Source organism: Chanos chanos, chromosome 7 (assembly GCF_902362185.1).
Source record: "Chanos chanos chromosome 7, fChaCha1.1, whole genome shotgun sequence".
Lineage (NCBI taxonomy): Eukaryota > Metazoa > Chordata > Actinopteri > Gonorynchiformes > Chanidae > Chanos > Chanos chanos.
In genome coordinates, this window is record NC_044501.1 from 22,973,321 (window position 1) to 22,998,246 (window position 24,926).

Below are 24,926 nucleotides of genomic sequence, written 5' to 3' on the forward strand. Positions count from 1 at the left end.
TGGGTGAAATACCTAGAGTATACAAAGGGCGCCCCCTTCTGGTGGTTGAGGGTACAACCTGCTCTCAGGAAGAGAAGAGAGCTGATGAATGTTTTCACAGGGCTCATTGAGATCAGTTAGGCTAAAAGCAGGTCACTGAATAAGTCACATGAATAAATGAACAATCATGACCTGTTAACACTGAAAACACACATGGTTTAAAAAGAGATTCTGCATAGTTCAACTGTATCTTACGGCAACATGCTGACATAAGATTACACAGTGAGTGAGAAATGTGATTGCTTCAAGCTGTTTTTTCTGAATAAAGAGGATTTATCTCTTGTATTTCCCTGGGCAAATTTCAATGCCTGTTCAAATGACAAGATATGGCAAAGCAGTCACAACTGTTGGTCCAGATAACACTTTTGTGGTTGTTTAGCATAAGCCTTTTTTTTTTTGTAACCTACTTAAAGGAGGTGGAAATGATATGTTCTCTCATTTATAACTCCACATATTCCATATTAAGCCAACATATGAAAGACAGCAAGAAAATGTATATTGTTTCAATTTTACTCTTCATTTTTAAAAACCATTATTGACAAACACAATATAAATACTCCCCCTGCGAATCCACACAACACAGACTGTCCACAGCACCACAGAAAAACACCCCCACGCACCCCCCCCCCACACACACACACACACACACACACACCCCATCCCCTGATTCAATGTTAGGTGCAATTTTATCTACAACAAAAGAGACTGAAGAGAGCAGTGTAAAGCATCTTCCCCTTAATGTGTGCAGTTAATGTGATCAAATAGCAAACACTTCCAGCCAAGTCTACGGTGCCCTGTCTCCAGTTTCACATGGATTACCCGCTACATCAACCAATCGGTTCACTGAAAACTTCAGCATCACAGGGCAAAACAAAGGTAAGCTTGCCTTCTCACGGAGAGCAGCAGAACAAACAAAGGGTCTTTCTTTTGGAGCAAAACAGACACACTGCTGCCTGATTCAGTTACATTACTTCACTTCAAATTGTCACTTCGTAACCGCATTCCAATCAAATTCAACTTTATTAACCTGGGTTAACCTTATGGAGCAAACGGTTTTCTGCTGCAGAGGGAACCGTTTTGCTAAGGTTTGGGAATGGCCTGTGGACGGGGAAGCCAAATGACACTGGCTCAGGAAAGTCAGGAGTGTTGGATCCAGGTTGGAATGAACCAGTGTGTTCCAGGAGACGGGCTGCCTGGACTTGAACCAAACAGCACCATAGACTGGATGACTTCCTCACATAGAGCTTTACTCGCTCTAGGTCAACATAATCTCACACTGGTCCGTTTTTCAGATGCCAAAGACAAAGATTATAATTAAACTAGACAATTATCGTCTAGTACGAGGACTGGACCAAGAGGGCAGGTTGGAAAAAAGAAAAAAAAAATCCCTGAAACACACCAAAGGGAAATCTCAAAAGAAATCATACATTTTTGTGTCCCCACACTGTAACTGTTCAATAGGTCTGTGAGTTTTCTGTTGATACTGATCCTCCCCCGCAACGGCAAAGTCCAAAATCCAGCATCCAGTTTCTTAGCCAGAGTGAGGGTAGCACTGAAGTATCACTGAACTGTTGAGGTGGGAGCCATGTTATCTGAGATCAGACATTTCATGCTTTTGCACACAGACCAGGGATAGGGTTGAGGGGGGTAGTTTGTCATTGTTTCCCTTCTCCAGACAGAACTTGCTGGAAACAGTAACACGCTATAATTGTTCATTGCCATAACAGAGACATTGCTAGGATGCTTTGCCAAGTTCGATCTTCTTCTGGATGGCTCGTGCTGAGTGGTATATTAAAGAGTCAATGAGCCCTGCGACTGTGGAAGAATCGAAGAACAGAGAGTCAGTGCTTGTTTACACAAACAGAGAGAGTCAGTGCGTATATACATAGACAGTGACAGGTGGTTCTCTTATATGAACTGACAGAAAATGAAGAGTAAAATTAATTCAAAAAGGGACTGCTGGTTAATGAATGTAAATGAAAGCCTATGTCATTAATGTCTCATATCTTCCCACTGTTTATAACTGTACTTATCTAAGACAAAGGATGCTATTCTAGGTTTGTTTTAAGGCACATACATAATGGTGAAGTGAAAAAAAGGATATGTACATGTATATGTATGTGTGTATATATATATATATATATATATATATATATATACACACACACACACACACACACACACACACACACACACACACACACATATACATATATACCAGTGGTGTGCCGTCAGGGCAAGCAAGGCAAGCACTGCTTGCCTAACTTTCCTATGCGAAAATAAATGTCAAAAGATATATCTCTTAAGAGTGATAATTTTCTACGTATATGTACAATACACAATCTACTACTGTCTACTTTAATGCATTTCTCTTGTGGCGTTTTTGCCCTGTTTCGCTGTGCTTTTCTGCCAAGAATAAGCTGTGCTTGCCTACAGCTCGTTAAACTCAGTGGTGGATCTGTTCAGCTGATGTCATGGGTCCTGTTGAAAAGTGTAGACGAAGGCAAGCAGTTTTAAAATCGCTTGCCCTGTTCTGACATCAGTTTTTGCATTAAAAGCTTGGAAAAACACTCGCGCCTGCGCATTGCGACTGTACTATGACACTATGGGATAACTAGCCGACTAGCATGCTACTTTTAACGACATTTCCACTGAACTCACTACAGTTGACCTCAGACAGCTAACATCAGAAACATAGGAAAGGTAAGCGTTCTTGAAACTGCTTGCCCTGTTCTGAGATCAGTTGTGTATTTGTGCCTGTGTTGGGTGGTAAAATGATTAAAACTGTCTATTGGTAGAGACTGTCATCCACTAGACAATTTTAATAGCCTTTTTACTGGATTGAACAAAGCTATATATGGCAACAGTAGATTTGAGAGACATAATATGTGCAGAAAGGAAAGTCCATGGTCCTACATCAAATGGTGAGCATTTTGAAGATTACCACAAAACTGTGTAGAAGGTGTGGAAGGTTTCCCTGTAATGTATTTTTCAAGCAAGGTTCTCCAGATAAGTGCAATGCAAAGTTTAGTGTCAGTTAAAATAAACAATATCAGTAATTTTTTCCCTTGGGTTAGGCAGGGTGCAGCAAGACACAGGAGAGGCACTTTCAAGACAGGCAAGTCAGACAATAGAAAACCATGAGACAGACAGTTGTACCATATTGGCCAGACTAAAAGCAGTAGGGCTATGCTGCATGGCCATAAGACGGTATGTTTCATTTTAATTTTCAACTCTTTTGGCTGATTCTGTAATGGACCACCTCAGGCACCATGTGTGTGGATATCTGGATATCTGTGTGCAGGGCGGGGGGTCTTGACTTCTGCTTGCCTAAGTGAAAAACACACTGCACACCACTGATATATACATACATACATATATATGTGTGTGTATGTGTGCACATGTGCAAGTATGTGTGTCTGTGTGTATGTCAATAAAGATGAATAAAATTATTCAAACTATTCATTTAAGCATTCATACAATAGAGACATATAGGCTCAAAAATAAGTGTTGGACAGACCAAATAATAACAATCAACTGGATATTCCTTAAACGTAAAACTTTGAGGACTTAGGTGCAGAGTCTCACCTGTGAATACCCCACCTATAATGGCACACACCCCTGTCAGAAAATGTGTGAATGACCTGGAGGAGAACAGAACAGACAATCAGTCCATCAGCATCTGGCACACTTTAACTGTTACTTTTTTTTTTTTTTTTGGTAACTTACCGATGTTTCTCTGTGAATTTGACCATCATGGGAGACAGTTCATACAGCACAAACACACCAGGTAAACCTTGATCTCCTATTAACCCATTTGCCACTTTTTCATGCCGTGTCACAGAGAACTGGTTTGTTTTTACCACCTAAAAACAAAATGTCATCAATTCAGAAGCTATTTACAAATTATTCTCTGACCAGGATTATGTTGAGCATGTGGTTTTAAACTTTTTTTGAATATAGATAATGTGTGAAGAGACATGGTTAGGAAAAGAGTAATAGCTACACAATGAATTAACATTGTCTGTGGATTTACCTCTCCGTCTCCTTTAACATAAATGGTTGGCACTATTTTCACAAAGTATTGATACATCATGGAGGCTGTAAAAGAGATATAAAATCATTAATATTACTGAAACTGATAAAAAACGTTACAATGTACGGTTTAACATGACGCAGTACTGCATTTTATTGATAGAGGGCGATAAAGATTTTTTAAAATCGGATTCCTCCCTCTTCCTCCTATGACAATTTCCTCTCAAGGAATGGCGTCTTTGTAAACGAGTATTATCATTGGCATTCGGTGGAGAAAGTCCAAAGTTCGCGCTGAAATAACAAGGCACTTACTGAGGAATTCTAATCGTTTCTAAGGCAAGGTAATGAGCATTAAACTCTATTTGGCTACTCGTTTTTCTTCTCAACGACCGTCGTCGAAGCCACCTTCAGTTGTTTTTTTCAAGGCCAAACCATGTCGACATGCTAACAGATAGTTAGCTGCCTGAAGAATTGCGAACGGTGCCTGCTTGTTAAACTGAACATGACAAACATATTCACATCTCCTATGTTTCATGTCAGGGTATTAGAAAACCCGCAAGCATATATCCGAGTCAAAATAATAATGATCATTTATATGGCGTGAGACAGTATGCTTTGTTGTTGCTAGCCGTGCTATGCGTAAGCTTAGTTATGAGTCAAAGTTATTAACCTATACAGTAAGATTGGTTGGTGTCTATAACTGAGATAGATAGCAGACAGTCTCGTGAAAGCTTTAGTATTTCTTTGGTTCTCACTATTTGACCGGCGAATTGCAAACAGTCAAGTTTTGTCTTGTCCTTCGGCTGTTCCTACTGAAGCACACCTGTTTCCTGTACACAGATGCCGGTAGCGGTTGGACCGTACGGGCAGACCCAGCCCAGCTGTTTTGACAGGGTGAAGATGGGTTTCATGATGGGGTTCGCTGTTGGAATGGCTGCAGGTGCCATGTTTGGGACATTCTCCTGTTTAAGGTGAGAGAGTTATCCCTGCTTTCCCCTGTACAATGTGCTTATTCTATTGTGTAGGCTGCTGTTTTAAAATGCAACGGAGTGACCAGGATTCTAACTGCCAAACACACCAGGAAATGTGAATATAATTGACTCAGAGAACATCCACAGAAGGACTGGAGAATGAAATATTGTTCCCTCTCTGTTACATACATAGGCCAAGGGAATGTGTAAACCCTCGTTGTTAAAATAGGGATTGGATAAAGAGGACTTTGGTCCACCATATTCTTTATCTTACAGACTTATTTTACTCAAGGAGATGTAGTGGATTTCAGATCCACAGAAAGAAATCCAATTTCTGAACAGAATCTGTAGCCAGTTTTTAGGTCAGTATTAATTTTTAGGGTTTTTAGGGTTTAGGGGTCCTCTTGTGAGTGGTGTTAAAAGTTTCACCTCCTGTTGTGTTAGAGATTATTTCTGACTTGCTGAGTGACTTTGACACATTAGCTTTAGTGTCTGCTTCATGTTTTGTGTGTGTGTGTCATCGTTAGGATCGGGATGAGGGGCCGAGAGCTGATGGGTGGCGTGGGAAAGACCATGATGCAAAGTGGTGGCACATTTGGGACCTTCATGGCCATTGGGATGGGCATCCGCTGCTAAAACTCCGCTTCCCCGTCCTCACACTTCACACACACACACACACACACACACACTTCATTTTCCTCATTACAGCTATTGTCACTATCCCACACACAAACACAGACCATGGAGGCAAACCAACTGCTAATAAAGACTGTGATTTAAAAAGATTCACTGACCTGCTGGGTGCCGTGTATAAGGGTTTGACAGGAGGGGGGAACTTACCCTGAGGGGCGGCTACGTCGGTCCCATCCAGAGGGTTGACTATCCCAGGGTAATCCCTCCCAAATGACAGGTGCTTTATTGTGTGAGTCATATTGATCTGTTAACAGGAAGTGAATCAAATCAGACATGGTAAATGGCATAGAACACAATAAAATATAAATTATACAAAATATAAATAAATTATATATAAATTATATAAAAATATAAATAAAATATACATTAACACAAATAATGAATGAATGAGTGAAAAAATATGCATTTACATTGTCCAGTCCAAAACTCTGTAGGTCGTGAACTGAAAAAGAAGGACGACAGTTAACTGTGTGCTAAACATAACATCAAGCTTTGTATGTTCTTTTAATTAGGTTAGTAGAAAATGATTATTTGATTCTGACTGGACTATGAAAATCAGCATAGAAGCAGCGCTTCCCATTTAAAATGATTAACTCTACAAGACATGAGCTTACTGGATTACATGACGTGTTAACTGTAGCAGTGCAGAGAGGGCCAGTGTGTAGGCACACAATGTTAAGACATAACACTGGCATAGACATCAGCTGAGTAACAGAATATTATGACTGTCAGTGCTGTCTAAAATGCCAAAGCGTAAATCTCAGGACAGGAAAAACTTACTTTCCACAGCGTGCACTGCAGAAAGAAGAGAAAAGAGTCACTAGGTGAGTTTTGGTATTGGAACACAGTGTTTGTCCTAGTGGGACAATGGAGTAAAGTAAACTGCTGTTATGACAGCCTTCTGCTGGCAGCCACACTTACACAATCATTCACTCCCTCAGCACTACAGGACCCTGAGACAGCCCAATTCACGTTCACTGACGCCAAAGCGGCTCATTATCTCTTTTTTCTGTAGTCAGATACATCGCAAACATGACGTGACATTTATCAACCCACAGCTAAGAGGGCCATCAAGTCAACATGTCGAAATCTTATTTTACTTTAGTAAACTATGCATTTGGAAGAGTTAGGGAAAGATGTACATATGTTTATATCTTGTTACTTCAGTTGATGTTTTTTTTATTGAGTAACATGTTAATAGTGAATTTACTGCACAGGAGCAATCACATTTTCCCCTCATGATCATTCCAGAAGCTTGACCAGTTTTCTAGTACAGGTTGAGCATCCCTAATCCGCTCGCGCTTGTGGTGATGTCGGTGTAAACAAAGCTACTGCACTGCCAGTCGCATAAAAGTATAGCACATACAATTATGTACAGTACATAATACCTGATAATGATAATAAACAACTGTCACCGGTTTATGTATTTACTATACTTTTTTATCGTTATTTTAGTGTATTCTGGTCCCAGGCGTTTCGGATAAGGGATACTCAACCTGTATATTAATTTCTTTGATTAACAACACTAAAGCATCACTCAGCACTATTTTTTTTCCTCAAACCAATCAAAAGCATGCACCTTATGCTATGGATGTGACCAGTGAAGAGAAAGGCTCTAATTATTACCACGATCCCACCCCTCACACACAGGGCCATGCATTAGCACTCACACAGACAGGCCACAGTTAGCGAGGGGACTTTTGCTTTGTGTGAAGATGGGTATTGCAGAAATCGGGTGAGTGAGAACCTCATAAACAGGCTTTGCCTGACATGGTAGAAGTATTATCTCTACTGGTAATTCAGTATGATGAATTAGTCAGTGAGAAACACTGTATTGAATGAATGAAATCACAGTGAATTAAAACCTCTATAGAATGTGGGAAATGAATGACCTGAGGACTGAGCAGGAGAGACAATATCAGAGATGACTGACAGATGTAAGACAGAGACAGATGACTGACAGATGTAAGACAGAGACAGTGTCAGAGATGACTGACAGATGTAAGACAGAGACAGTGTCAGAGATGACTGACAGATGTAAGACAGAGACAGATGACTGACAGATGTAAGACAGAGACAGTGTCAGAGATGACTGACAGATGTAAGACAGTGTCAGTGTCAGAGATGACTGACAGATGTAAGACAGTGTCAGAGATGACTGACAGATGTAAGACAGAGACAGTGTCAGAGATGACTGACAGATGTGAGACAGAGACAGTGTCAGAGATGACTGACAGATGTAAGACAGAGACAGTGTCAGATGACTGACAGATGTAAGACAGTGTCAGAGATGACTGACAGATGTAAGACAGAGACAGTGTCAGAGATGACTGACAGATGTAAGACAGAGACAGTGTCAGAGATGACTGACAGTAAGACAGTGTCAGAGATGACTGACAGATGTAAGACAGTGTCAGAGATGACTGACAGATGTAAGACAGAGACAGTGTCAGAGATGACTGACAGATGTAAGACAGTGTCAGGAATGACTGACAGATGTAAGACAGAGACAGAGATGACTGACAGATGTAAGAAAGGAGTGACAGGATGCATGTAGTTCAACTACAAGGTCAAAGGTCAAAATCATTTAAAATGAACTGAACCTACAACAGGGCGACTAGACTTACCTTATTCTCTTGTTCACTGTGAAACGACATGATAGCACCAAGTACAAAGTGACCTAATACACCCTGACTGCTCTGTGCCACACTGAAAATGTGTTTCTGAGCTTCTGAAAGTGCCTCCTTATCAGTAAAAAGCCTTCAAAAAAGCCTTTTCAAACCCTCAAAATATTCTAAGCTGTTTACAAAGATCTAAACAAGGGGTTTCTGCTGAGGCTGAAGCTGTAGCTGATTTGTCCTCAGGTCAAAGCAGAGGGCTGAGGAGTAAAGGTGAATGTGCGTGGCTGGGGTGGAGGATAAAGGAGAGGGTGAGGAGTAAAGGTGAATGAGCGTGGCTGGGGTGGAGGATAAAGGAGAGGGGTGAGGAGTAAAGGTGAATGTGCGTGGCTGGGGTGGAGGATAAAGGAGAGGGTGAGGAGTAAAGGTGAATGTGCGTGGCTGGGGTGGAGGATAAAGGAGAGGGGTGAGGAGTAAAGGTGAATGTGCGTGGCTGGGGTGGAGGATAAAGGAGAGGGTGAGGAGTAAAGGTGAATGTGCGTGGCTGGGGTGGAGGATAAAGGAGAGGGGTGAGGAGTAAAGGTGAATGTGCGTGGCTGGGGTGGAGGATAAAGGAGAGGGTGAGGAGTAAAGGTGAATGTGCGTGGCTGGGGTGGAGGATAAAGGAGAGGGGTGAGGAGTAAAGGTGAATGTGCGTGGCTGGGGTGGAGGATAAAGGAGAGGGGTGAGGAGTAAAGGTGAATGAGCGTGGCTGGGGTGGAGGATAAAGGAGAGGGGTGAGGAGTAAAGGTGAATGTGCATGGCTGGGGTGGAGGATAAAGGAGAGGGTGAGGAGTAAAGGTGAATGAGCGTGGCTGGGGTGGAGGATAAAGGAGAGGGTGAGGAGTAAAGGTGAATGTGCGTGGCTGGGGTGGAGGATAAAGGAGAGGGTGAGGAGTAAAGGTGAATGTGCGTGGCTGGGGTGGAGGATAAAGGAGAGGGTGAGGAGTAAAGGTGAATGAGCGTGGCTGGGGGGGAGGATAAAGGAGAGGGTGAGGAGTAAAGGTGAATGTGCGTGGCTGGGGTGGAGGATAAAGGAGAGGGTGAGGAGTAAAGGTGAATGAGCGTGGCTGGGGTGGAGGATAAAACCGTGTGGAGCTCCTACCATGGACGTGAGACTGCTGGAAACTCTTCCCAGGAGCAAAGTGGAAATTTCCGGCCACCTGCAGGGAAAAATAAACATTGTCTGAAATGGAAAAATCACAGATTTAAGTGGTGGATTAATGCCTGGCTAAACCTCTTACAGCTGGTTTCCTAGACAGTAATGACAGTGTAGTTCTGCACTAGTTTGCATTCTGGAGGTTCTCTATTTCAAGCGCAATCACAAGAGAGAACAGACTGTATGGTTCAGTGCAGAGTTAAGTGTGTAATGACCTTGTTGACCTCCAGGAAGCCATACACCTGACATCCTTCGTTCTTCTGCTCCTGCATCTTCTGGCTGAAGCCTTCTCTCTTACACTGCTCAATTGTGTCTGGGGTTTTAAAGGCCCAGCCTCTTCGTCTGTATGCCTCACGGACGTCGTCACACGTGTTACAACACCTACGACGCAGGACACACTCTCAATCCCCGCCCTGTCACCCTCACTTCATGTTTTAGTCTGACAAATATACCCACAGTTACAGAACAAAGGCACAGGCCCAGACCAGCTGAGGTACAAGTTATCCTGACCAATGATGGCCCATTTTACTGACTCTAAAGGGAAAGACTAAGGTGGATTGGGTCAGTTATGAACTATTCACTTGTACCCTGCCCTTAGCTGCAGTCCGATGACACACACACACACACACACACAGAAACATCTTACGAGCATGTTCAAGGACAAAACACATCTCACTTTAGATCGTCAGTCTCTGCACCATAGCAGCTCTCACAGCGGTCTGGGTCCAGTTTACTGGGGTCAAAAACTTCGCCCTCCTCCTTTCCCAGCTCTGCAGGGGAAATTGGCGCTTTTTCAGCCAAAAATGAATGATAAAAATAAAGTACCCATGCAAAAGGAAGTTTGGAAGAAAGACTGAAGAATCATGCAGTGTCACATAAAATCTGGTAATCACTAGGTTAATTAACTTTAGCTTTGTGGCCTTTTATGGCTGTTTGAAGAGAAACAAGTTAATATGAAAACACTGGAGACGTCCATCACCATGTTTCTCAGCCTCTGCAGTGACAGGTTTGCCCTCCTTGTCCAGTCTCTGTTTGAACAGGTTGTGCTCTACGTCCAGCTGCTGCTCTCCTGCCACATCCATAGCATCAATACTGAGATCTGAGGGCACAGCATTAGGAGTCATAGCATCAATACTGAGATCTGAGGGGACAGCATTAGGAGTCATAGCATCAATACTGAGATCTGAGGGGACAGCATTAGGAGTCATAGCATCAATACTGAGATCTGAGGGGACAACATTAGGAGTCATAGCATCTATGCTGAGATCTGAGGGGACAGTATTATGAGTCATAGCATCAATACTGAGATCTGAGGGCACAGCATTAGGAGTCATAGCATCTATGCTGAGATCTGAGGGGACAGTATTATGAGTCATAGCATCAATACTGAGATCTGAGGGCACAGCATTAGGAGTCATAGCATCTATACTGAGATCTGAGGGCACAGCATTAGGAGTCATAGCATCGACGCTGAGATCTGAGGGGACAGCATTAGGAGACATAGCATCAATACTGAGATCTGAGGGGACAGCATTAGGAGTCATAGCATCAATACTGAGATCTGAGGGGACAGCATTAGGAGTCATAGCATCTATACTGAGATCTGAGGGGACAACATTAGGAGTCATAGCATCTATGCTGAGATCTGAGGGCACAGCATTAGGAGTCATAGCATCTATACTGAGATCTGAGGGCACAGCATTAGGAGTCATAGCATCTATACTGAGATCTGAGGGCACAGCATTAGGAGTCATAGCATCAATACTGAGATCTGAGGGCACAGCATTAGGAGTCATAGCATCAATACTGAGATCTGAGGGGACAGCATTAGGAGTCATAGCATCTATACTGAGATCTGAGGGGACAACATTAGGAGTCATAGCATCTATGCTGAGATCTGAGGGGACAGTACTATGAGTCATAGCATCAATACTGAGATCTGAGGGCACAGCATTAGGAGTCATAGCATCTATGCTGAGATCTGAGGGGACAGTATTATGAGTCATAGCATCAATACTGAGATCTGAGGGCACAGCATTAGGAGTCATAGCATCAATACTGAGATCTGAGGGCACAGCATTAGGAGTCATAGCATCAATACTGAGATCTGAGGGCACAGCATTAGGAGACATAGCATCAATACTGAGATCTGAGGGCACAGCATTAGGAGACATAGCATCAATACTGAGATCTGAGGGGACAGCATTAGGAGTCATAGCATCAATACTGAGATCTGAGGGGACAGCATTAGGAGTCATAGCATCAATGCTGAGATCTGAGGGCACAGCATTAGGAGTCATAGCATCGACGCTGAGATCTGAGGGGACAGCATTAGGAGTCATAGCATCAATACTGAGATCTGAGGGGACAGCATTAGGAGTCATGGCATCAATACTGAGATCTGATGGGACAGCATTAGGAGTCATAGCATCTATACTGAGATCTGAGGGGACAGCATCAGGAGTCATAGCATCAATACTGAGATCTGAGGGGACAGCATTAGGAGTCATAGCATCAATACTGAGATCTAAGGGCACAGTATTAGGAGTCATAGCATCTATCCTGAGATCTGAGGGGACAGCATTAGGAGTCATAGCATCTATGCTGAGATCTGAGGGGACAGTATTATGAGTCATAGCATCAATACTGAGATCTGAGGGCACAGCATTAGAAGTCATAGCATCAATACTGAGATCTGAGGGCACAGCATTAGAAGTCATAGCATCAATACTGAGATCTGAGGGCACAGCATTAGAAGTCATAGCATCAATACTGAGATCTGAGGGCACAGCATTAGAAGTCATAGCATCAATACTGAGATCTTAGCACACTGTAATACTGAAGGAGCTGAGGTGTAAATAAACATTTGAATACTTTGCTTCAAGCACAGAGAGACTGCTTAAAAGCCTTCAACATGGCAGAGGTGTAGGAATATACCATATGACCACTGACTGAAACCCATTTTAAACACTGTTCTCAGAAGCCCTGTTCTCAGAAACTAGAAGGTTTCAGCTGATCTGGGGTCCAGTTTACCCAGCTATTATTATTAGTTGTAGTAGTAGTAGTAGTCGTAGTAGTATGTGAGGCCTTAAAAAACCTGCGTGTGTATGTAAGTAAATAGAGGTCATTTCTAAAATGCTGCACCCCACAGGGAGGGTCAGCTCACAAGGGCTAAGGCAGAGTGAGTTAAAAATGTTCCATGCAACCAGCATGTATCCATGGTAACCACAGAGCAGGTTTTCCAGTTTCTTAGCATATACCAAATGTCAATGCCCATGTGCGCAAGCGTGCACATGCACACGCACGCACACACACACACTTCCTGCTATTAAAGTAACACCTGCAGATCACTGGGTGTATCTTAACTGTTAGGTATGGTGTTAAATAAAATATAGTTACTTTCAAAATCAATCTTCATAATATTCACTGCCCAAAGAAAATAAGTGTAGAGGGACTAGTTATTCTTTCATTATGTTTACAGTAGTGAAGGTGTAAAAGTGATATGTAATTAAATTCTTGTATACTTACAGGCACATGGCATGTGAGGAAACACGATATCAATGTTAATTTTTAACTTGTCTCCTCTTGATGTATCCACAAACAGTTCAGGATGAACCTGTGAAATGCAAAACCCCAACAAGAGAGTGAGGCTCTTAGAAACGAACAAGTTACCAGACTGCCTTTTCTCTCTAAGCATGCCATGTAACTATTAAATGTTCCTTCAGAAAATTTGAAGACCACATTATAGTATGGACTATATTTTACTATATGAACAATGTAAATTTTTAAAAATCTGGGCAGGAAGTTAAAGAATTAATTAAGATGTCTCCCACGTCAGCAGGACGTATCGCGGGGCAGGTTCAGGGACTGATCGACAGATAAACACGTACCTCCTTCGTGAGGTAATACTGCAGCTCCGAGAAGAACAAAATGAGCATTATCAGACCACTGATAATAGTAACTGTGAAATGGAGAGAGGGCCGGTGTGAGAGTAATATCAACATAAAGCAGTCATGTGTCAACACTAAGAAAATCACTGTCTGCTTATAGACAGTGGGACTATGAAATTATGTGAGGCACACCTGAAACCTTAAAGTTTTCCTGTAGCTGGCCACAATAACACTGTTCGGCCACAATAACACTTTGGTACTGCTTACAAACATGAAGCAATAAGATGCGTTTACGAGCTAGCTGGCTGTCTTGTTTAACAGTTCCTTCCCATCTTATGTCACCTCGCACACGCTTCGCTATTTATTTAAACACAACCAAACGACTCACTTGTGGCACCACCGCATGTCTTGATCCTAAAATCTTCAAGGGTTTTCGGATAAGCATCAAATTGTTTTAGCTTATTTAATGTGTCCATCTTCCCTCGCAGGCCAACAGAAAGGATCCCTTACCACCGATTCCAACTGATTCACTTCCGGTACACACCGGTTACGGAGCGTGTCAAAGCTAACCAATCAAATTGCACCGCGTAACCGGTCCACGCAATGGCTGAACCAGTCCCTGAGCCAGGCTTTGTTTAGGGCTTAACTTCAGAGCTCCGGGATGTTAAATCTTTTTGTAGTACATGCAAAAAAGAAATCATTTTCATTCGGATTAGGTTCAAACTCTATTTTATCATGGTTATTCTGAGCGATGTTTAACCACAACTTTAAAGTAAAGTTACACTTTGAAAATTTTCAACTGTCGTTTTTGATTAGGTTCTACCTGTGCTACGCACGTGCATGTCATCCTTGTTCAGGTTCTCCTAAAACACTATCTTTGCGACTGAGGCAGCTCTTCTGAACTGTTTCATGACATACCTTCAGAGGGCAGAATTTAAACAATGTTTTTACATATAGCGAGGAATATTTGAAAATCCCATACATTACAAAAAGAAACAAACAAAAAAAAATCTCATTCATAGTGCTGTGTTTAAAGAGGGTTTTTTTATTAGGTTTGTTAAATATTTACACAAAGTGTAGAAGATCTACTGAAAGACAGACAACACAAGCACAAGAAGGCTGCATGAGGTTATGGTTTTACCACCTTTCTAAACACCCCTTTAAAGAACAGATCATTGACCAGATCAGTTTAAAATGTTTCTCTCAAATATTGTTTTTTATAACGGTATAACAAAATGTTGGTTCTGTTGGTGTCTGTTCTCCGTTATAAAAGAAAGACACTTTAACTGAGAGGACACTCAGGAGTTACTGATTAGGGCAACCTTAACTTAATGCATGTGTATTTGAAGTATCTTTAGAGAACAGCGAGCTGCATTCAGGCCAGTGGTGAGGCAGGCACAGGGCCTTATTTGGGAGGTCGGTATGCAATCTTCCTACTCTTCAACACAGACCACCTGTGTCTCTTCATGTAGTACACCAGAGGAATCAGGATAGCAGAGCCCAGCAGCAGCTTTACCATGCAGAGAGAGAGAGAGAGAGAGAGAGAGGGAAAAAAAACAAAAGAAAAAACAACGATTAGGGGCTTGTTTTAAATGCATGACAATCCTATACTGTTTTAGTTACCTTATCTCCACAGTGTGAGCAGTTCTCCACAGCTTGTGTTTTGTGTTTCAAGCATTTTATTTAAAATATCTGTACGCCAGTGATTTAGCCAGAACAGGTCTGAAGACACTTGTTCATCGTCTTTTTGAAATGAGAGATTAAAACTTGATCAGCCTTTGTGGCAGCAGACTGGCAGCAGAGCTATGTGGAAGTTGTTCACAGTATTACAGACATGAATGGCCCAGTAAAACGCTGTGATGGTCTCTAAGCGCAGCCAGAATATGGCACTGAACAGCAGAGCAGTCACAGAACGTGGACCTGATGCCTTCGACAAACACGGCAGAATTGTAAGGACACAGCTGAAGGACAGGCTCACCTTCAGACCCATACGTTTACGCTGGTCATGTTCAGGCTCGGCCGCCCACCTCAGGAAGGTGCACACATCTTTAGCCACCTGACTCATAGTGGCGGGGGTTCCTGCAAAGCACCACACAGACGGGGGAATTCACATGAGGGTTAGCCAGTAGGAATGGGTGACTCACTTTCACAGAAACCTGATTCTGGCAATAGACTAGTGTGCAATGAAACTAGTGAGTTTTAAAAGTGTAGTGGACCTTCCACTGAGAAAAACAGTCCTAGCAAACAGAATTTTTAAGTTGAAAGTGTTGCATAGCAACATGTCAAGCTACTTGTAGACTCATTGCAGATAGGCTGTTTATTTCCATTATGACAAGTGAACGGACTTCTTACAGAACGATATAAAGGTGTGAATCAGAAGCACAAAACCCGTTGCCAATGGCAGTGGTCATTAATTTTTTTCAGCTGTCATTATAAAGGAATATCGGACCTCCAAACGTTGGGATGGCCCATTCAATTCAATGCAAGTTTCAGCAGCATTCTGAGGAACCGAAGGCCAGATGCACTCCATAACATACATCCTAAATCGCAACCTTTGATTTGCTAACTGCATTGTTTCAAATCGCGATTTCGATCTGAAATCGATTAATCCTTCAGCCCTAATCAACACATTGTTTTTGAGCCTCTTTCACTTGATCGTATATTCTCTCATTTCTCCCAAGAATGTCATATATACACTCACCGTCCTCATACTCTAGCACCTCATTGTAGATGGGCGGGGCCATGCCAATGGCCTGGCCAGGGAAGTATGGGTTGTAGTAAAGCCCCTCCCTCACTGTCACTCCAGCCGGGGGGTCGCAGTATCCAGTCAGCAAAGAGAACACGTAGTCCTCACCGCCATGTCTGCCAGGAAAAACCACCAATTCAACAGCCCTTTCAGATGAGCTTCAGAACAACAGCACGATCTAAAGCCTCAACCATGAGCACTATCATATCTGTGCAGAAATACATTTGTATGGAAATTCAGTGTCTGTTTTGATATCTAACTCCTTCTCCATAGGAGTGTAAGGAACGTGATGTTACCGGGCGTTGACGATGTAGCTGAGGTCAGGGGGCAGAGCTCCGTTGTTGGCCACACGCGCTGCCTCAGGGTTGGGGTAGGGTTTGGGGAAATAGTCTGAGAGTTTTCCAGGACGGGTGAACATCTCTCCGGTTTCATCTGGTCCATCCACCACCTCGATCTGTACAGAGAAAAAAACACTGTGATTCAAGCCTGCTCAGACCCAACATACCTGTCAGAAATCCAGATTTATGCCACTCTATACTGATGCTACATGCAGGCTATTAGCCATTCTCTGACAGACACAGAGAGTCAGAGACAGCCAGTCTTCCCAAAAGCCACAACATTCATATTATGGTGTCTGATTTGGGCTCTCTCTCATACTGATTTGGTAGTTGCCTTTCATGGGTCGAAGGGCAGAGCTACGTGTCTGGCTTAAGAGATCTTTCTAGTGCAAGCTTAGGCTTCAAACCCTACTGATACAATGAAAATGTGGAATTAACAAATAATAAATGTCTTTATTCTAGATAAACTTGCTCATAACCTTCACAAACAAGACATGCGCCTGAGGGTCTGCTTTCTAAGACTCCAGACAATTCAGTTTGTCAGTGGAATGGCAGCTTGGCACTCTGTGCCTGTAATGGGAAATGAGTTTGTATTGATTTGACCCTGTGACCTCCAATGTCGGGGAGGTCATAAAGTCCAGTCTGACTTGTACAGTGAAAACATCTACGGTTCTCAGAACGGCTTTGCCTGCATGGGAGGACCGGGACAAAAATTGTGTGTGTGCAACCAACTTACTGTAGGTCATATTCTGTACTATAAGTAAGTGTGCACATATGCATGAATATGTTTGGTATATATGGACAATTTCATATAAAAACAACCCCATGAATGCTGAAAGAGAGCATGTACAAGTGAAATGATGAAAGAGAAGAGTAATTTATGAAGTAGGATGAAGGCAGGCAGCTCTAACCCATACGTGACAGAAAATGATGAAAGATGACCCTGTGAACAGTGATGGGTCATTTACCTCCTCTGCAATGGCCTTGACCTCAGCCTCCGTGTGGGACACGCCCACCAGGTTACGGAAGGCCAGGTACTCCATGCTGTGACATGCTGAGCACACCTGCTTGTACACTTGATATCCACGACGAATGCTGCAAAATTAATAAAACATTTCAACGGTTTTTCCAACAGAAAATCCTATATGATCCTATATAATTTATCTTGTGTTTGAAAAATGTAGCAACATTTAATATTCCATTTACACCAAATAGTCTAAATGAGTTTGTACTACGGAAACAATAAATAGCAATCTTGTCCACTAGGGGGAGTACGACCCAGAGTGAGGTCCGATGGGGTTAGTGATGTTGCTTTCTATTTGGAGGCAAAACAGTGCTCTGACATTATATTTCAACTGTATTAAATTAAAAGCCCACAGCAGGCAACTTTTCAACATAAACAATTCAATAGTCTTTTTTTTCTTTATGATATGCCATTCTCTTTACAAACTTGGATTTGGTCAGTCTGGCAGGGGTCTGTACCTGGCATGGTCCAGGGATGACAGTAACCCATTGTGACTCCAGGGGTAGGAAGGGGGGTGAAGCTCCAGGTCAGAGGCTTTGACAGACTGTTGGAGGGCAAGAGCCAGGGCTGCCCCTCCTGTGGTGATAACCCCCAGGGTGGTCAGGGCAACCTTCTTGCCCTTCGGCAAGCTAGCGAACGACATGTTGGCCTGCAGAGGGAAAAAAGCATCAGTATTATGCGGAGACTTGGGGCTGAACATTTAAGTGTATATTAACTGTCACTGTGATGCTGGCTTCATAATGAACGGATATCATTAATTAGAGTTCATTAACAAGGCAATTTGTTAACAAAGCTGCACTGTCAAAAAGCTCTTGCAAGTGCATGCTTGCTATAGTGAATCACAAATCCATGCTCTGTGAACTCTAAGAAAGCAGGCCAAGGCTGTAATGGTGCACAGAACTGACACCTGGGCACAAATCACCTTTCTGCCAGCATGGTTCCAATGTTTTTGATACAGCAGAGGAAAGAAGTTTAAGTCAAATGTAAATCTGTGATTTGAAATTACTTTGGTGTCAAAGGAGACAACATTCCTCCGGACCAGATATGGATAAGGAGGAAAAGGGCAATGAAATAATACTTCAGATTGCAAATTTTGGACATCTCAGATATGGTTTCTTTACACACAGACAGAATGAGAACTGACTGTACAATTAATGTTAATTATAGATTATACATAAACAATAACGGCAATTTTATCCAGAATAAAGACACGGACACCTATGTTTATTCACCTAGTAGTTTTTCGTTCTGAGAAATACTTACAGAAATCAAAATCTCTGTAGATACAACTAGATGGTAGTAGGCGATATACATGGATCAAGGCATACAGTTGCATCGTTGAAGACATACAATTTATCCCATTTGGACGATTTTGCATTGGCTTGGAAAGGGTACTGCTAACTGACACGTCTGGTGTCCTTAATTGAGGGCACGAGAAGGTACGATGGTATTAAAAAAGATGTAGTAAAAATGCTCGCATTTTGCCATTTAAAAGAGTTTTAGAAATGGTTATGTTTAACCCCATTAAATAATCGACCGTAGTGACGTTGGTAGGTTATGAAAGTGAGCGTCATTGCATGTTTTGGTAGTTACACAACGCTGACCGGTACTGCGCGGCATCACTAAATTACACTGAGTACCAACCATATAACCACATTGTGAGAATATCTCCAGCATGAACATTTAATTCTCCTACTCACAGATTATGAATAAATGGTAATATCTCCACAATCTGAAGGGAAAGAGTACAATGTAATCTGAATTACAATGGGTTAATTTACGCAACTAACACGACAAGCTGTGATTTAATCAAGACATAAGGGCCAGACTACTTGGAAAGCATTAGACGAATGTAGAATACCGCAACTTGTTAATTCATTTTTAACTCTAGACAGACAGCTAACGTTACCTACCGTTTACAGCGTGGACCATCACTGATCGTTAGCAAGCTAGATCGTACTTGGCAGCTATAACATTAGCCCAGATACTCGAAGTTACTCCAGATAGTCAAATGTTTGGAGAACAAATCAGAGTGATTAAAAACATTCTTTGACCAAACCGTAACCTCTTCAGTGACACACGATCATTTGTCCTTGATTACGAGAAAGAAGGATATCTGGCTGTAGAAGGGGGTCCCCTAGCTTACTAGCCGGTGTCAACTATTTTACACCTGCCTGACAAAAACCTGCATCAGCTAAAGAATCTGAGAGTGAATAAAGTCATGTTTCTATACTCAGAATCAAAACCGGTCTAAACCTTGTGACGAATTGAGGAAACGTGGACCGCTATCGCTATGACCTTGCCTAAGCAAGCTTGTCTGGAGGGCTTTCGAAAAATGAACACGTATAGACGCACGTAAACAGCAGCTAAATGCCACATATTTCGCCCACATTTAGTCATAACCTCGTACCTTGATGGGTGAAAAAGAAATACTGTCTTACCCGTGGCGTCTGGATTGATTTTGATGTACTGAGGAGGGTTCTCCCACTCCCAGAGAACACAACCACCCGAAGAGCCGCCATCTTCTCGTCTCTACTGTGGAAGGAGAAGACTATGCCGGATGTCAGTACAATTGTGCCCCTCCCTCACCGAAAATTACACAACGTGCTTACAAAACATTTCAGTTTTAGACTTTTAAGAAACTTTAAAGCATATAATAATTCAAATCAACCCATTAAATCAAACAGAAATCTTATTTGGACCATTGCGCAGTCAAATTGTTTGAATTAAGAGTTTTTGACCGGTGTACTCATATTACCGTTGTTCTTGGGAGACGCCACCTATTGGATGGAGGTCTTCCGTATACCAGCGTAATGGGGGCGACAGGCTGATGAACGATCAGTTAATCCGGGGAGTACGGGCACAAGACTTTACGTGTTGTAAAATAAGTTTCTTCCCCGCCTTCTTCTTCTTCTTCTTCTTAACTTTGATGGCAGATACAAACAAAGGGGTGTTAGCAAAGGTAAATATATTTCAAATCCGGTTGGATGGGTTGTTTCACTTCAAATGTCGTTCCACTTAATTGTAGTGATCTATTTTCATCACATAAAGAATCTCTCTACATAAGTATGTTATAACTTCTATATTTTGAGGTACTGTATTAGAGATCACTATATTACAGCTGTCCACAACTGTCCAGATGCGTTTTAATGACGCTTACTCAAACGATGTCGTGGGTTTATGAAATAAACACAAGAGGCAAAATTATAAATTGATGTTACCTTGAGAACAATTTGTCTCAAATGATCAGAAAAAGTCATCAACACAATGCTTTACTTCTTTAAAAGGCATAAGGCTGACAACAGTTATATAGTTAGGCCGCAATGGAACCTCGAAGTTTCCGTAGTGTAGTGGTTATCACGTTCGCCTCACACGCGAAAGGTCCCCGGTTCGAAACCGGGCGGAAACATCTCTCTTTTGCGTTTTGGTAACGTTTATTTTTGTATGTCTGTGTGTGTGATTCTTTTTAAAATTGTACTGGGATCATTAACAGATATGCTTTTCGTTACACTGCCAAATATAATGATAGTAAATTTGAACTTGAACTTAACTTGAAGAATGCTTTATGGCAGTTGTGTCACACAGGGAAAATATAATATTCAGATTAATAATATGACTTGTGTTAAATTGTGAAACCTACAATTAGAGGCTCACCCTCCAGACTGATCCAGAGCAGTGAAAGCGCTGGTGCAGTGTTACAGCAGTACAGGGCAGTAAAAGTCAGAGGTGGAGTGTTACAGCATGGTGGAAGTCAGAGATGGAATGTTACAGGGCGGCGAAAGTCAGAGATGGAGGAGTGGCACAGAGCAACAGAGACAACAGCAGATGATCTCACAGTTTTCTATTTCCATACTTGTTTAAAAAGTGTTTTCCCCCATACTTATTTAAAAAAAATGTGTTTTTTCCCGCATACTTATTTAAAAAGTGTGTATGTGGCAGCTGAGATCTCTCTTTTCAGTGCTTCGTGGTGGTTAGTTAGACACTTACATAGTTTCAAGTAGGGACTATTGTATGTACATTTTGTATACTTTCCTGTGAGAAGCATAGCTCTTCAGTGCTGTGCTGTGCACGGTTCCCATGTTGGAAGGGGGTTATAAGTGTTCATTTTAATTTTGGACATCCAAAATTGGACAGAAAAGGGGGGATCCAAAGAAACAAAATGTTTCAGTACACAGTTGCCCATATTTCTCACAGAACCTCCCAAAGAAAGAGTGACAGCCCTGAATTCTGTGCAAATGGTGTGAACCACAGGCAAGTCAGAAACAACAAAATACTTAATAATTATGTCTTTAATGAAAAAGCAGCATAAGTATGACTTGGAAATAATACAAGAGTACAACTTTAAAACAACTTTGCAGTTTTCTGATTCCCCTTTTGACAAAATGTGTTAGCTCCCATTGTATCATTTATAGTACATCAGGTTAGCCAGTAATGATACTGGTGGATATCATGCTGTTGAACTCCAAAACAGTCCCTGTCGTCTCAGCAGACATCTTAATTATCCAACACACCAGTGCAGTGGGTTACTGACTGACTGATGACTAGAATATAACACTAATATGAGCTTGCTGGTTAGCTTAGGATTGATAGCTATGGATGTGACACAAACATACTGCCACTCCAGCCAAATGCTTTAGCAGGTTTACTCAGGGTAGTGTCCACATGGTACAGTGATGTCCTTCAGCCTGGTGTACCAGGTCATCCAGGTTCTTCTCGACTACTCTGTTATATAGCCTATGTGACTGGAATACTGTTTAGCGAGGGTGATTTCAAATTTGACATAAGTTACTAGTGGTATTGCTGAGAAGAGAACTTTAAAGAACCACTGTGTGCACTAAAAGACAAAGCGAATGAATGCAAAAAGACATGAGCAAATGATGAAAAAACAAAAAATGAAATGCTATACAGAACTGTCTTTCTGCTTTATTTCTTGTTACCTAGCATGTTGATTGACACCTCCCAAGACATCACAGATGGGCTAGTGGAGTTATAATGAAGAGGCGGGATTAACTCAAAGATTTACGTAAATAACACATGCATGGGTGCTCAGGTGTTCTCTGACACACACACACACACACACACACACACACGTATGCATGAAATAGATAAATAGACAGAGAGAGAGACAGAGAGAGAGAGAGAATGCAACTACAGATGCCGCAGTTATGCCTATGCAGAGTATAGTAGTGCAGAATAACTCTCTAGAACCTGTAGGTGGCAGTGCAAATTCAGTAGAAAAGGAAGCTGTCCTACTGAGCCATTCACAAATATCAGTTCGGAAAATCTTATGGGTTAACCATTTCTCAGGATGATGAAAAGAACATTAAGTCAAATAATGCTGTCTGATGTTGATATGACTACAATAAGTGTGCAAGTGTGCATGGACGTGTGACATTTTTCCTATCCGAGTATTCTCTGCTGGCCTGGCATGCTCCTGTATTCCCTCAGTCTCTAAAACCAGTATAGACCACTGTTATCACACACCCACCAAAGTAGGCTGAGTCTGGTCAAAAGGTCTCTCAGGACTGGACATAGCTAGATCATGAAGAAGTCTCACAAGTGCACTGAAGAACAGGAGCCTCTGGTGAAGAAAGAGGATTTTCTCATCTCATTATTTCAAATGTTTTAAAAAATGACTGGTCTTCCTCATACACACCATTATGTCAGATTGTGAACTGCGAGCATTGAGCGCTGGCCTAATTCCATCCTTAAGACATACACAACAAACAAACAAACAAACAAACAAACAAACCTAGACCCAGCCAAATCAAAGAATTTAGTATTTCACAGCAGGATGTGCTACTTATTTTTGTTCAGTTGCATAAAACTGTTTCATGTAATTGCATGATACCAGTTTTTAGAGAGTACATTTATTATTCCATTAATAAAATATTGATTTTGTTTTGGTAAAGTAGGTTGTGGTGAGTAAACTGACCATGCTAATGAAGTCTCACAATCCACACCAGTGCCCTAAGCTAAGCTCGTAGTGACCTACTTTAGATTTTACAGTGGCCTATTTGATTAATGATAAACTTTGGTATTCATGATTAATATAATAAAAGTATTGATACTTTTCAAAAGAAAATGGCCTTGTACAAATGCATTATCCCATCCAAACTCACAAAAAATAAGGCTGTTCTACCTCTGGATATATGTCTTTTGGTGGACAATACTCCTGTATGCATTTCTTTCGGTAGACAACATCTGCACGTATGTCTTTTGGTTGACAACACCTCTGTACGTATGTCTCTTGGTTGACAGCACCTCTGTACGTATGTCTTTTGGTTGACAACACCTCTGTACATATGTCTTTTGGTTGACAACACCTCTGTACGTAGGTCTTTTGGTTGACAACACCTCTGTACGTAGGTCTTTTGGTTGACAACACCTCTGCACGTAGGTCTTTTGGTTGACAACACCTCTGCACGCATTTGTTTTGGTGGACAGCACTTCTGCATGTTTGCATTGGTGGGCACTGATGTCTGTAATGGGCGTTGGCATCTTCATTGGGCAATGGCATCTTTGTTGGGCACGGGTGCTTTGATGAGCCTTGGTGCCTTTAATAGGCACCAGAATCCTTGGTGGGCTGTTTGTCATGAAATATCAGTGACCATGAACAAGACCCATGTAAAGACGTGGACTCTGCAGAAGGAGAAGAATGTCTCCCTGATTAACCTCTCCTGATCTATAATTACATATGCTCTCCATCAAGAACACTACAGACATTAAGGATTTAGACAAATGAATGAGAAAGTACATGTGGGACGAGTCAAGCATTGGACCAGTGAAGGAGAAAGTACGCCTGGCACAAGCCATTATTTGGACCAATGAAAGAGATCATATGGATGGGATGAGTCAGGGTTTGTCCCAGTGAAAGAGAAAGTACGCCTGGGACAAGCCATTATTTGGACCAATGAAAGAGATTCAATGGGTGGGATGAGTCAGAGTTTAGACCAATGAAAGACATAGAACAGATGGGATGATCTAGGAAATCACTTCAGAGACAGAGTCAGACACCCTAATAGATTAATGGTGTGACCAGCAGCCTCAGTGTAGGTGAAAGACACAAACCAGTGAAAGTGGGAGAAAGATTTTCTCCAGCACAAAGTCTGTTGGCAATGTGTGTATTTCACTTTGGTTCTGACAAACATCACCGTGGGAAAGTTCTATTTACAAAGCGTCACAGTTCACATGAACAAAAATGGAAGACAGAAATATGAGAAAGATGCATAAAAATGATGAAGACATGAAATCAACTCAAGAGAAGAATTCCACCAATTCCTTAACCAAAAATAACTCTCCATCAACCAGTGAACAGAGAGCACCACCATAGCATCAGTGCCATGCATGTGTCCAGGTTATCCATGGCTTTAT

The 24,926-nt window shown here is 41.9% G+C and overlaps 3 protein-coding genes and 1 non-coding gene across 7 annotated transcripts; 2 read left to right on the forward strand and 2 right to left on the reverse strand.

The window, feature by feature from the left end:
- Positions 1 to 687: 687 nt before the first annotated feature.
- On the reverse strand, positions 688 to 13,947 carry ergic3 (ERGIC and golgi 3). Of its 4 annotated transcripts, none has more exons than XM_030779926.1 (14): positions 13,833 to 13,947; positions 13,445 to 13,515; positions 13,083 to 13,170; positions 10,534 to 10,653; positions 10,231 to 10,324; positions 9,770 to 9,935; positions 9,501 to 9,558; positions 6,519 to 6,533; positions 6,149 to 6,180; positions 5,886 to 5,982; positions 4,076 to 4,140; positions 3,769 to 3,905; positions 3,628 to 3,683; positions 688 to 1,854 (listed from the first exon to the last, which is right to left on the reverse strand). In XM_030779926.1, the coding sequence occupies exons 1-14, from the start codon at positions 13,918 to 13,920 to the stop codon at positions 1,775 to 1,777; spliced, it is 1,167 nt and encodes a 388-aa protein (XP_030635786.1). In that variant the 5' UTR covers positions 13,921 to 13,947; the 3' UTR covers positions 688 to 1,774. The 4 variants fall into 4 exon arrangements, with proteins under 4 accessions (XP_030635786.1, XP_030635784.1, XP_030635787.1 ...); XM_030779924.1 differs by having other exon boundaries at positions 10,231 to 10,342; XM_030779927.1 differs by lacking the exon at positions 6,519 to 6,533.
- romo1 (reactive oxygen species modulator 1) lies at positions 4,289 to 5,830 on the forward strand. Its single transcript, XM_030779928.1, has 3 exons — positions 4,289 to 4,415; positions 4,915 to 5,045; positions 5,573 to 5,830. The coding sequence occupies exons 2-3, from the start codon at positions 4,915 to 4,917 to the stop codon at positions 5,679 to 5,681; spliced, it is 240 nt and encodes a 79-aa protein (XP_030635788.1). The 5' UTR covers positions 4,289 to 4,415; the 3' UTR covers positions 5,682 to 5,830.
- A 528-nt stretch (positions 13,948 to 14,475) lies between the features above and the next one.
- On the reverse strand, positions 14,476 to 20,086 carry cyc1 (cytochrome c-1). Its single transcript, XM_030780515.1, has 7 exons — positions 19,994 to 20,086; positions 18,011 to 18,201; positions 17,497 to 17,623; positions 16,487 to 16,644; positions 16,146 to 16,306; positions 15,423 to 15,523; positions 14,476 to 14,954 (listed from the first exon to the last, which is right to left on the reverse strand). Exons 1-7 carry the CDS (start codon positions 20,072 to 20,074, stop codon positions 14,850 to 14,852), a joined length of 924 nt encoding a protein of 307 aa, XP_030636375.1. The 5' UTR covers positions 20,075 to 20,086; the 3' UTR covers positions 14,476 to 14,849.
- An 802-nt stretch (positions 20,087 to 20,888) lies between these two features.
- On the forward strand, positions 20,889 to 20,961 carry trnav-cac (transfer RNA valine (anticodon CAC)). The gene has a single exon. It is a non-coding gene; the product is annotated as a tRNA-Val (tRNA).
- Positions 20,962 to 24,926: the final 3,965 nt, after the last annotated feature.